Source organism: Sminthopsis crassicaudata, chromosome 1 (genome assembly GCF_048593235.1).
Source record: "Sminthopsis crassicaudata isolate SCR6 chromosome 1, ASM4859323v1, whole genome shotgun sequence".
NCBI lineage: Eukaryota > Metazoa > Chordata > Mammalia > Dasyuromorphia > Dasyuridae > Sminthopsis > Sminthopsis crassicaudata.
The window spans coordinates 683,828,597-683,842,609 of record NC_133617.1 but is presented as its reverse complement, the minus strand read 5'-3'; the positions used below and the strand labels follow the sequence as shown (position 1 = coordinate 683,842,609).

Sequence of the window (14,013 nt, the reverse complement as noted above, 5' to 3'; positions counted from 1 at the left end):
TATTCCACTGTTTTTCTACCTACTTTTTTTTTAGACTTTAATGTAGATCCTTCATTTTTTTCATTTATCATTGCAAATTTACTTTAGATTTTTCTTATACTTTGTGACTTGTAAGTTTTTAAGTTACTTTTAATTAATTATATTTTAGATTTACATTGATAAATGTTTAATTACCAGTTTTTTGAAAGCTTAATCTGTATTATTAACATTTTTTCCCATCACTTTCTTAAATCTAGACTAGAGGTGTCAAATCCAGATAGAAAAGGGATTTATTAAATCCCTATGTAAGGATCCTTGTGGATCACATATCAGCTCAGAAAATCGCATTACAACTAATATAGAAGTAGCTTTTACATGATTGTAGATATGCAGGCTGTGTCAAATTGATTACTATTTTATAGAGGAAGAAAATTTAAAATTCAAAGTTTTATTTTAAAAATGAATGTTAAAAATTGCATTTTTACATGTAATGGGAAAATATTATGAAGAAAAAGAAAATCACATGTTAACATTATTCATATTGTTTTATTTTTATTTATTTTGTTAATTATTTCCCAATTACATTTTTATATTAATGTTATTTCTTTTAAAATTTTTTATACTTTTGTATTATTAATTTTTTTAGATTATACACGTACATTTTTTACATATTTTCATTATAAGTCACATTGGAAGAGAAATATCAGAGCAAAAGAAAAACCTCAAGAGAAAAAAAAAAAGGTGAAACTAGTATGTGTTGATTCACATTCAGTCTCCATAGTTCTTTCTCTGGATGCACATGGCGTTTTCCATCCAAAGTTTATTGGCATTGCCTTGGATTACTGAATTGCTGAGGAGAATCAAATCTATCACAGTTGAACATCACATAATCTTATTGTTGCTGGGTACAATGTTTTCCTAGTTCTGCTTGTTTCACTCAGTGACAGTTCATGTACATCTTTCCAGGATTTTCTAAAATCTAAAATCGTTTTTAATAGAACAATAATATTTCACTATATTCATATATCATATTTTATTTCATATACCATAACTTATGAAATCTGAGTTCAGCCATTCCCCAATTGATAGGCATCCACTCATTTCCCAATTTCTTTGCCACCATAGGCAGAGCTGCTATAAACATTTTTGCACATGTGGGTCCTTTTCCCTCTTTTGATTTCTTTGGGATGGACACCCAGTAGTAGCAAAAGGGAATGTATTCCAATTACATTTTAGTCTAATTTTTTGACTTCCCTGTGTATTTGATACTTCTGGTCTATACCATCCATAAAATAATAAATCAAGCTCTAATTTATAGCTTGTAGAGATACATGCTCACATGAAAATTAACAATTAACTCATGTTAGAGATGCTGTAGCACCCCCATAGGTTGAGGTGATCTATATATGTCATCTAACAGGGATAGGGATTGGACCTGAGATTTAATTGGTTTAAGGAACTGCCAGGGAGACAGTTCCTTCTACCAGTGTGGATCAGTCCCCTCCTCCTTCTTTTGAGATTTATTTAGTCTTAGGGAGTTAGTTGCCAGTAACCCTATCAGATAAAGTGACTTGCCCGTTCTGTATCAGAGGAGGGACATGAAACAGGTTTTCCTGGCTTTGAGATTAATACTCTTTTCAGTGGTCTATATAGCTTCTCAGTAAACAGTAAAATTACTATTTAAAAATATATACAATGCAACAATTTGTGATATGCAAATATAATGGAATATCACCAAACTATAGCACCACTATCTCAAAGCTTTTGTAATGTATGTAATTAAAAAAAATCCTCACATTGGCTCTGAAAATTTATGTTTCATTTTGCCACTTAAGTCTATTCCTTTTCTGTCAGGAACTGGTTAACACAGCTCACCAATATCTATAACTCTGGAATCATAGTTGATTATGGCACTGATGAGAAGTTCTTAAGTTTTTCAAAGTTGTTGTTTTTCCTTGTTATTGTACAAATTGTTCTCCTGGTTCTGTTCACTTTGCATTTAGTAAGTGCTTCCTGTGTGCTGAAATGACAGAGATAAAAATATTATTTAGTCCTCCAGGGCATTATGAGAGAGGCAACAAGGTACATAGTAAAAGGTACATTGATTAGAGACTCAGCACTTGGTTTTGAATCCTGGCTCTGTGATCTTGGGTAAATTAGTCTTCTTATCTGTAAAATGAGAGAGTTGACCCCTAAAGTCCAGCTCTGATCTAAGTATGATCCTGTGATCAAGACCACACAGCTCATGTAGGTGACTGATTGTTAAAAATAGTCCCTAATCCTAATGGGATTCTTTGAATTGCAAGACAGCAGCAGATGTAGTGAATGAGCAAAAGAAAGTAGTAGAAAATTTTCCCACATCCTGTATCCCCCCCTCCAATTCATGATAAAGCCCGTTCTCCTTTTCCTTTCCCTCTCTTCCCCTCTTCTCCTTTTCTCCTTTTTCTATTCCTCTCCTCTTTTCTCCTCTCCTTCTCTCACCTTCTTTTTCTCTTCTTCTCTCCTCCTTTGCTCCTTCTCTTCTCCCCATCTCCTCTTTCAGGATTGCTAGATCAGGAACATCCTATATATAGAGTTTGTCAGGTCCTTTGATGAAATCTGGGTAAATCCTCTCATGTTATCCTTATAGAGAAGAGAGAGAGCTATCAGATTTAGTTAGATTTGACCTAGGTGAGCAATCTGATCCAACTGGCTTTGTATCAGCTTGAAGGAAGGTCATAGATTCAGTGCCCTGAGCATCTATTTTGAGTCCTGAATTGTAGCTTAGCATTTTTAAAATTAATATCCAACTCTTCCTTGGTTAAGGAATAACAGGTCTATTTCTCCAATTTGACAATGACACAAAGCCAGAAGAAAGTTAGTACACAGGCTGACTCCATAATGATCTCCATACACAAGTATGTTGGGATATATCTAATAAAATGAAATTTAATGGGGATCGATGCCAAATTCTTAAACTTGCATTCAGGAAATGAGCTTTACAAGTACAAGATATGAATCAACAAGTATTTATTAAGGGGGAAGTATGAAGTTCGGTTAATGGGGAGTTTATTTGGGGGAAATCTGGGGTTTCTGTGAATTGCAAACTCCGTACAAGTCAACAATGTGATAGAACAAGTCATAAGAGCCATGTTGACTTAGGCTGCATCAAGAGAAGCCATCTTCTAAGGGAGATGATAATACCTACTTGGGTCTGGTCAGAACATATCTGGCTCATTGTGTTTAGTTCTGATCATTAATTTTTATTTTTTTTTATTTTTTTTTTTATTTTTGCTTTTTTTTTTTTTTTTAAATTTTTAATTTTATTTTATAATTATAACATTTTTTGACAGTACATATTCATGGGTAATTTTTTACAACATTATCCCTTGCACTTACTTCTATTCAGATTTTTTCCCTTCCTCCCCCAACCCCCTCCCCCAGATGGCAAGCAGTCTTATATATGTTAAATATATTACAGTACAGTAATATAATTTAGATACAATATATGTGTGTAGAACCGAATTTTTTGTTGCACAGGAAGAATTGGATTCAGAAAGTAAAAATAACAGTTTACATTCATTTCCCAGTGTTCCTTTTCTGGATGTAGCTGGTTCTGTCCATCATTAATCAATTGGAATGATCATTAATTTTTAAGAAAGGACATTGATAGTCAAATATTTTGCTAAATATTCTTATTCCATCTCTCTTTCCCCTTCTGTTGCTTCCTCTTTCTCCCTCCTCTAAGATTTATAACTTAGAATTACCTTGTTTTGCCACTAGATGTCATTCGGGCACAAATTTAAGCTTCTCAGTTGTCCAATTAATTGTGTGGGGAAAAAATTATGGTTTTTTTGGGTGAATGTGAGATTTATCTATATTTATATATGTATACATATATTTAGACAACATATTCATGTAACTCTTTAGACTAGGTTTAAAAAATATTGCTTTGACTTTTGATGACCTACCACTAAATTGTTACCAGAATTTTCAGAAGTAGTACCAACCAGGGTCATTTCATAACTCTGAAAGAACAGCGTGACATGACCATTTAACAATTTTGCACTCAAAATACCAAGTGCACTAGGTGATTCAGGGCTGACCGAATATAATTCAAAGGATACAATTTGACTCTTGACATTTAAAAAAAAAAGTGATTCCTCCATTTTTAAACAGCTTTATTAACAGAGACTATGAAAACAGTTACAGAAGCTTCTAATATTTCTTACATTTTCTTCTTTTGGTATTTATCAGGAGACTCCTGTGTTTCATGTGACTTAGTTCTAAACACTCAGAACACAGGAATGATAAATAACACATTTTCTATTCTAATAGTTTTATGGACAAGAAAGGCAATCTGAGTAAATGAACCAATAATTAGGATACAGGAAAATGCAACATTAGCTTATCCCAAATGAAGCTATTTTCCATTGCATCAATTGTACATCCTATTATAAAATTTTGGAATCTTGCTTTACCACCATTGTTCAGTTGTAACATGGAGCCTCCTAAAGTAACTGTTCCCTATAACTTTTTTTATGCCTAATAGCAGGTTTTTGCAGAATCATTTGTGATGTTTGGCATACCTGTACAAGTTAGGCTCTAATAAGGACCTAAAAAAAGGACGGGAATAAGCCATGAGAAATTCAGAAAAGGAGATATCATTTTAGCTTTACTGATTCACTTTAAAGTGGGGAAGGGGGAAGTCCAAAACTCTGTGGGATTAAAAAGGCAGACAAGTTTAAAGTTTAGGAAGAAAGAAGAAAAGATGAAAACTAGTTCTTTGCACAAAATACATTGTCTTTTCATGTTTGCCTGATAAGTATTTTAAATTTTTATTCCATTTTTTTAAAAGTATAGAAAATGCATATGATGAAAAGTTTACCCAAAATTCAAAGGTTATATTTATTAGGGGTTTGTTATTTAATTTTTTAAAAAATTCACCCTGGAAGCAATTATCTGAAATAGGATTTGAACTCTGGTCTTTCTAACATGAGGTGCAGTGTTCTTTTCACTTCCAGCTTCAAATCTATAATCCTAGGACCCTCAACTTCCTCACCTATAAATTGGGGATAATAAGGATGCCTTCCTACATGAATAAACAGAGACCCCAAGAGAACGTCAGGCCAGACAAGTCCTTTTAACTCCAAATGGAATGCTTATTTTGTTCTATTCTACTGCCTCTTAGGAGCTGACTCAGGATAAGGTGCTGACCAAGTAAGCTTATCATTTTCTTGCTTCTTCTCAGAGGTATCCTGCACCAGCTCTTCCAGATTCAAGAGGATAATTAGCCTTAGAGTAGAAGAGATAACTGAATGCTTTTTTGGGGGGAAGAAATCTGCTACCCACATCCATATAGAAAGAAGGCACTTCAGAACTCTAAAAGGCAGGAGTTCTTGTTGGTTTTGTTTTTTTTTTCTTCCTGAAAATGGATTTGAAACCAAAGATTTCTGTTCTGCTTTTTTTGAGAGCCAAACAAACTGACAAAGACTGTCCCTTTAAAAGAATCCCAACTTATAACAATAACACAACTTTTAACCTTGCCCCAGTGTCCAGTTTTTGATTCTTTGGCACCTGGCAAGGGGCCATGATTTGTCTTGGAACTAAGACCTTATATAAATAGTTGTACTTAACCTTCCAGGCATTGTGAAAAATCTTTTAAATGACACAGGAGCCACATTTTTCTCCTTGTGACTCTATACTGCTTTGAAAGATACTCTCTGACATTAAATCTGTCCCCTTTCAAAACAAAACAAAACAATGTGATTTCCCCTTTCCTGATTTTTCAAGATGATACTTCTGAACCATAACTCATGGTTATTTTTAGAATATCCTTTTAGAGTTGGTAGTTGAAAGACAATGCAAACTGGTAGAGAAAAATGGTAAAGCCATTTTCATTTAGGGAAAACCTGGATTCAGGTCCAGCATTTGTGGACACATTCTTTAAATGGGATAATAGACAAAGCCTTTAAGGGCTCAGATCTTCTGGCATTTCTCTAAGAAGTTTAAGTTGATCAGCAACTGAGAACCTGCTGACTGAATGAAATCATAGGTGTGGCCTGGAAAAAAATAGTTGTGTTTATAGACAAATTAGGAATTCGTCATACCTCTTACATAGAATTCCAGAATAATTTGCCAAATCCACCTCTTGGTCTTTGACAGTAACTCAGGGAACTTTGGCAGAACTTTGTGAATTAGGGTGAACTGGGACTTCTTGAGGGAAGTAAGAGTTTCTGAAAAAAAAAAAGAATTTATAATGGGGGGAGAGACAGGCGAGGGGAAGGGAGAGTGCAATTTGGCCCTAGCTTAATCTGGCTATTTCATATTTCTTCTTCTTTGTGGTACATGTCATTGTTATCTACTTAATCTATAGACTTTTTTTAAGAGGGAGGGTAATGTAGCTTAGTAGAAAGGATACTTGACCCAGATTTGGGGTGGCTCACCGTTGAAATCTTGCTTCCAATATTTGCTATTTATGGGATACTGGGCAGGCCATTGAAATTTCCCAGTCCCAAAGTATCCTCCTCAGTAAAATAGGGATAATGATAGCACTTACTTTACTGGATGGCTGTTACTGAAATAGAATTGAATGGGATGAAAGTCCATTAAGTGCTTACTTTTGCTGAATACTCTGTTAAATTTTGGGGGGTGAAAGTGGAAACCCTCTGCGGTTAAAGTTGTTAATGTTATTATTAGGGGAGAAAACACATAAAGGAGAGTTCAGATTCATGTGAGGCAAAGAAAAGGAAGAGTCACATGGTCTTTAGAGTCTAGAGGGCAAAAATATAATATATTTTATATTAGATTTTATAGTATATATTATGTTATATAACTATATATTATAGAAATATTTTATATTATGTAAAATATAAAATATTATATATATATATATATATGTATATGTTTCCATACCACTTTACTAGTGTGGTGGGCCTCTTGGCACATCAGAAAATAGCTCTAATTATGGTATTGTGATATTTGCTTAATTTCTTTAATTATGATATTACACATTCATCCTTGCTGCTCTCAGTATTTCTTCTTCTCTAGCATCTTAGCATCTCTAACTACTTCTGTGTCACAATGAGCTGAGAAATCAGTAAACTTTTTAAGATTTTGTGTAAAGTAATAATAAATAGGCTCTGAATAAAGTGATGTTAAGAGAGCAACTTATGAGGTCAGTGCATGAACTTTAGTGCTTGGACTTTATGACACTGGCTTTGGTTGTTCAGAGGTCTTTTTTGCTCACCTTGCTAGTTTTCTCTTTGTTCTTGATAATTGACTTCTCCGGAGAAGTGAACTCCAGATAAGGAATGTCCTTTTGGGTGTGTGCAGGAAGATATTAGTGTCTGGATATATCCATTCTGGGCATGAGACAGGCATAGAGGTCAGAGGAAACATTAGGCAAGTTCACTCCTACTTTCACATGAATTCTTAGTTATTCCAAGACATCTTCTGGAGTGGATTAGAACATAGCAGCCTCACGAGGATAATTTATAAGTATGTGGATTATTTCATATGGGATTGTGGACCAGGACCTTAGAACTCTTAATACTTCTAGTTGAACATAAATTCCTTCATTTCAAATGTAGGGTCCTTCAAAAGTGAGTTCCAATTTGCTTTTCCAGTTTTGTTATAAATTACACTTTCCTTTACATCTTTTCCAATCCAGCCACACATGCTACTTTTCAACTATTTTTCCTTCTCCCCATCTTTACACCTTTACACAGTTTCCTTCTTGCCTGGAATTCACTCTCTCCTTACCGCATGTCTTCCTCCCTTCCCTAAGACAAACTTTTTTTTCTTTCTTACTCTGCCCCATCCTAGAGGAAAAAATTATTGTAACAAATAAGTAAAGGTTTTGCAGAATGACGATCTTGTAACCCAACAACCCAGTGTGGTGTATGTTGCAAGTATTAGGTTTTCCATTTGATAGATAATAGGTTTCCACTCAGAGAAATCAAAAAAATTTGTTTAAGGCCATTCAATTGGTAAATAGTAGAGTCACAATTAGGCCCTAGCCTTTCTGTTCCAGGGGTTCCTACTTCTACTATGTCATCCTCATGTTCTGCTGCTCTATGGCTAGGAGGTCATGGTATGGCATTGGTCAAGTCACTAAATAACCTCTCCATGCTTCAGTTTCCTTGTCTTTAAATGCAAATGATAACTCCTTTTTTGCTGAATTGTCAGGGTCCAAAGAGATTAGCATATAAAGCACTCTTCAAACCTTAAAGCTCTATATTAAAGCCAGATTTTATTATTAATTCATATTACTACTACTTTAAAATCTTTATAATCCTTGCATCTCAATATATTTTCACATCCCCTTCAACTAAGAACATTTTGCCTCCACTTTTGATTCTCATCCAGTTATCTGAGAGGCATTGTACTTATTCATATATGGGTGAGCCAATTCAACTCTATGTTATTTCATCATTTCACTGATTGTATCTGGCCAAGTCTCAGCCTTGGATCCCTTCCACCATTCACACATGTGCTGTTGAATGAATATGGGTGGGTGAATCCTTCTGTACCTCTCATATCAACCCTACTCTCCACGGCAGCTTTTCTCAACATTTTCATCTTTCCTCAAACTTTTTTTTGGCCCCTCATCCTTTCAGAGAAACTGTATTTTACAGAAAAAAATTAGTCTATCCCCATTAGCTCCCTCTTTCCCCCTTCATCCCATCTTATCACTTACATGCCTTCTACCATCACTTCCTTCTTCATGACTCCTATCTCCCAAGGAGAGGTTGCTTTACACTTTGCCAAAGCTAACCCATCTACTCACCCAAGTAGTCCCATTTTATCCTGTCTCGTTCAAAAGCCCCCTCAATCATTGAGACTTTTTAATGATTTCTTTTCAGTCTGCCTTCTGATGTTGGTTCATTCCCTTCTGCCCGTGTCTCCCCTATTTGGAAAAGACCCTAACTTCCATCCCTAATAACTATTGTCCTAACTCTGTCTTTTGTAGTTAAATTCCACTTTCCTCACTTCCAACTTGGTCATTCTACCACAACTGTTCTCTCCAGAGTTGTCAATGATCCCTTACTTGACAAATCCCAAGTTTTTTCTCAGTGTTCATTCTCTTCTCCTTCTGCAGCCAATGACACTGTGGATCATCCTTTCCCTTTAGGTTTTTAGGTTTGCAAGTGACCACTCCTTCCTACCTTCCTTACTGGATCTCACCCAGATTGTGCCCTTTAGCCATCGGTGGATACAGGATTCTATCCTGAGTCCTCTTCTTCTCTACTCCCTTTGGTAATTTCATTAGCTAACATGGGTTTAATTACCATCTCTATGCTGATGATTCTCGAATCTACCTGTCCCACCCCAAGCTCTCTTCTGATCTCCAATCTACCTTTCAGACAACATGAACGGGATACCCAGTAGACATCTTAAACTCAATATGTCCAAAATAGAACTCATTAATTATCTTTCTCCCTAAACCTTCCCTGTATCTGTGGGGAGCAAACACCATCCTCCCAGTCCCTTAGGCTTGAATCTTACTCCTCACTATTGCTCATAGCTAATTCTGTCTTCCATTCATCCTATTTCTCACACCCAATCTGTTGTCAAGATCTTTGAAGCATCTATTGAATGTGACTCCTCTTTTCTCATGGATTATCATAATGGTGTGCTGGTGGGTCTTCCTGCATCAAGTCTTTCCCCTCTCGAGTCCATCCTCCATTCAGCCACTAAAACTCAGATCCAATCATGTCTTAATAAACTCTAGTGGCTCCCTATCACATCTGGCATCAAATACAGAATGTTCTGTTTAGCTTTCAAAGCACTACATAAAGTAATCCCCTCCTACTTTCTGGACTTCTACCTTATTCCCCCAAGCATACTTTTTGATCAATAACATTGTATTCTTTGCTCTTCATTGAAAAAGCTCTGAGCATTTGACTGTTTCCTTCATTCCTGGAATACATGCCTTCCCAATCCCCTTTTAATTCTATAATTCTATTAACTTTCACCAGTTAATTATTTCCTACTCATCTTGTATGTAACTTGTTTGTATGCATTTATTTGCTTATTTTCTCTTCCTTTAGATTATAAGCAAGATTATAGGTAAAGACTGTCTCATGACTCTTTATATATATATATATATATAATTTAGCATATTGCCTAGCATATAGTAAGCACTTAATAAATGATGATTAATTTAAAGATTTTGTATGTGAAATTTCTGAATTTCTAGTGTTTTGTCAAAGAAATTCATTAAGACTACTACTCTTATTAGATATCTGTTCTAGGTGGAAGCAGGGTTTGCCCTAAAATGTCTAGTTTTATAGAAGACTCATGTGTAATGTGAAAGTAGAATGCAAGACCTAGCTTCTGATTACCTATGATTTTTGTACATTGTTTGGTTCATTGTTATTGTTGATTTTATGCTTTTCCCTATGCCCAGCGGGCCCTTCCCTGCCTTCTTTGCTTGTTGAATTCTTTTCATAGTAATTCTTCTAAAGTGTTCATTCAAGAAAGCCATTTGTACCAGAAAAAAGCAGTTTATTTATTCTAGTACCCTGGACAAATCAGTTCTACCAAGCGGGTCTGCTTGAAATCTGAGGACCCGGGATATAGGATATAGGGATGATGAGTTCCTATAAGTATTATTGAAGTTGTAGTTTTTAGCATTATGAGATCATACATCTACACATTGGAAAGATCTCACACATATGCCTAAGAGTTTATAGTTCATGGAGAATGTGAAATTCATGTTTTGATTAGACTTTTCTGATTTTTAGGACAAGGTAGATCAGACTTCTACTCACAGTCAGAGTGATATAGTGGAACCTGGATTCCAAGAACAGCCTACCCGAGTCGCCTTAAATCACCAAGGTAAGATTTAGTAAAAGTCTTTTTTACTTTTAGAGAGAGAAATAGATATAATAGTGCTGACAGTGTTCTCTTTCTAAATGTAATTTCCACAACTCAAATTTCTTGTCTAAATTAAAGTGACTGTTTCAAGCAATAATAACAAATGAAATAACAAAATTAAAGTGTTTCCTTTTGTGTAATAAATACTGTAATTAATAAATAAATATGTAATGAGGAGATGTTCTTATGAATAAATCTAAATCTTGCCATATGTTTTAGTCAGTTTTTGGCTTAGTTCAGAAGGGCAGAAGGTCTAGCAAGAATACATTTTAAATCTAAATTGTAAGTTTCTTGTGGGCAAGGGAACTTGTAGAAGCATCTTCAAATTCCAAATTCTTGCCTTACAAATGATATCTATGTATAAACCACTGTTGCAAACTCCTTACCTTACCACGTATTTCCTACCATTAGAATCCCTACTGATGAAGTTTCATAAAATTATAGTATTTTATGCATGAAAGTGACCTTAAAAATCATCTAAGCCAAACCCTTTATTTTTTTTAGATGAAAAAATTGAAGCCCTAAAATAAGTGACTAGTATAATAATAGACTTCTTCGTTGTACTTGATCTCCTCACTAGACTAGCTGTTAGAGGGCTGTAAGAAAACTTGCTTTTGTATTTCAAGTGAGGTTCATATTCCTTTAGTTGATATTCACAGTTATCCATGAGTTGGTGCTATCCTTCTTTTCCAGGTTTGGCCTATATAACTCCTTATTCACAATACTCAATGCTACATTCACATTTGACTGCCTACTGTCCTTTTATATAGTTTCTTTAATTGGCAATGTTTATTTATGCTATTCCACTTACTAACATGTCTGCCCCCTGCCTTCTTTTGCATACAAACCGATCCCATCCTTTAAAATCTATCTTAAATGTCACTCCTCCAGGAAGCTTTCTGTGATAGCTCTTATTGGTAATTAATTACCTTTTCTCTCATCCTTCCCACCAAGCACTTCATACTTCTCTTATTTAGTCATTTAGAAATGTATTATCCTTCTACTAGACTATAAGTTCTGTGAGGGAAGGGACTAGGTTTTAATATAAGTTTTTATATCCTCCCATAATATTCTTCACCTGGAAAATAGGTTCTTAATACGTATTGAATTTTTAAAAGTCGCTTGCTAGTCAGTTACAAATCTGAAACTAAGCATTTTTCTCCTGATTCTTAATTTAGAATTTCCTACATTATGGATTAAATAGTCTTCTAATGGCTAACTTGGGAATTTAAACACTATTTAAAATACTTTTATAAAAGAGAAGATTTAACCCTTCTATATGGTAAACACTTTCTTTAAAAAAAAGAATCGGCGTGCTGGAAATGGTTCTAACAATGATTAATATAATGACAATGGCTATTATTATCATTATTATTGTTTTTATTATAGCTAACACTTATATAGTACTTTTAGATTTGTATTGTACTTTCTACATATTATCTCATTTGATCCAAATAATATTATAGACAATGAAATTGACTATCTTTTAACAGACATCAAAAACTGTTTATTGAATTGGGAGTTATCCTTGACTTGGTTATCTGTGCTCAGTTAGACAATCAACTTATTGTAGATGAGAATTTATAACAAACAAGAAGAAAAATAGTAATGAGAAGATTTGATGCAATTGAGTTGATTTATTATGAATTATTTGAATAAACTATTGAAAAATTAAAAGTGGGAAATATACAAAAAATGACATTGACATTGATTATAATAATTTCATCCCAGAAGTAAAGCCAAAGCAAATTAGTTGCTACAACAAGCAAACCAAAAGAACCCAGAAAGTGCCTTAGTCAGCAAACATTTGCCTTATTTGCCAAATGGAGGGAGATGTCAGCCAAAGGCAATACTAGTTTAGAACATAAACTTGTCTGTAAACTCTTACGAAGGTTGATGGATGATTGTGAGCAGTATCATCCCATAAAGCAGAGAAAAGCAGTAGAGGATAAAACCATTTTAAAGAAAGTTGGCAAGAGATTTAGCTTTGCAGAGCCATTTTTAAAGGCATTCAAGTATGAAAATGAGGAGTAGTGCAAACAGAATAAAACTGGAAAAGATTTGCCAAAAATTATTTTTAATAAACTTTTAACTTGTCTTTTTTGAGGATCGTGGAACCACTATGCTTTGACCCAAGCATCACAATCCCAGAGGGAATTACAGAGAAGAAAGAAATGGTACCTAAAGGAAAGAACAAATGAAAACAAAAACAGAACAGGCAGCTAGACTGGATCCATTTCCATAGAGTAGGAGCTCCATTCTGGAGACAAATACAATTACAAAAGCATTGAAGGACTGATGTAAGAAAATAAGGAGACAATACCAAAGGAATGCAAAAAATCTCAAATCTTATTAGTATGAAAAAGTAATAAAAGGAACATTATTAACTCCTATTCTGTATACCCACTTCAGCTATGTAAAATCTTTATGAAGGTCATTTATATGTGCATTAAATATACCCTGGATGAGGGTATTAGTAGCAGGCTTTCTTTCACAAATGATTTCTAACACTGTAGCACACCTCACAATTGACTGAAAGTCCCATAAGATTACTTTATATTGATTACAAAAAAAATCATTTGCTCTGATAGGACAAAACATTGTCTTACAGGCTCTATTACAACAAGGCAACTAGCCATATATCAGGATCAGAAGAGGTATTAACAAAACTAACCCCCATTCAGTGACTCTCCCAATATCAGGTGAGGCTCAAAACAGGGTGATGTGTATTTGCCAAAAGTATTTTCCATTGTGATGGAAGAGATCTAACACAGTTCATAAATGCTTCTGTTTACTGATGACATTGTGTTGATTGTACCAAGTCCCAAGACATTGCAGAGTTTACTGGAAGATTTGTAATCCCTTAGAGGAGTTTGGACTATATCAACACAAAATGAACCAAATTTCTATTTGCAGCTGAATGGATTCCCAGTAGGATTTGTTCACTAAATATATGTATCTGGAACATATAACCACTGGGCTGGGGACCCAGCGTTAAAAAGGAGTAGCAGAGAAGAATGAAGTACTTATACTGATTCTGATCTTCCCATAAAACCAAAGATTCAGCTTTTTGGTAGAAAAATTTTACTAATAGTGTATGGTTATGAAAACTGGAATACCACTGTCTCTTCTAAAGATCTAAAATTAAATCATGCTGAGGAAAGGCGGAAG

General features: G+C 34.6%; 1 protein-coding gene across 5 annotated transcripts in view; it reads left to right on the top strand.

The window, feature by feature from the left end:
* GRB10 (growth factor receptor bound protein 10) overlaps positions 1 to 14,013 on the top strand; it is a 253,786-nt gene that overhangs the window by 96,548 nt on the left and 143,225 nt on the right. For all 5 annotated transcript variants that reach the window (XM_074283599.1, XM_074283598.1, XM_074283601.1 and 2 more), the window contains one exon: positions 10,710 to 10,803. In XM_074283599.1, coding sequence (XP_074139700.1) covers positions 10,710 to 10,803 — 94 coding nt within the window. The remainder of the gene's footprint in view (positions 1 to 10,709; positions 10,804 to 14,013) is intronic.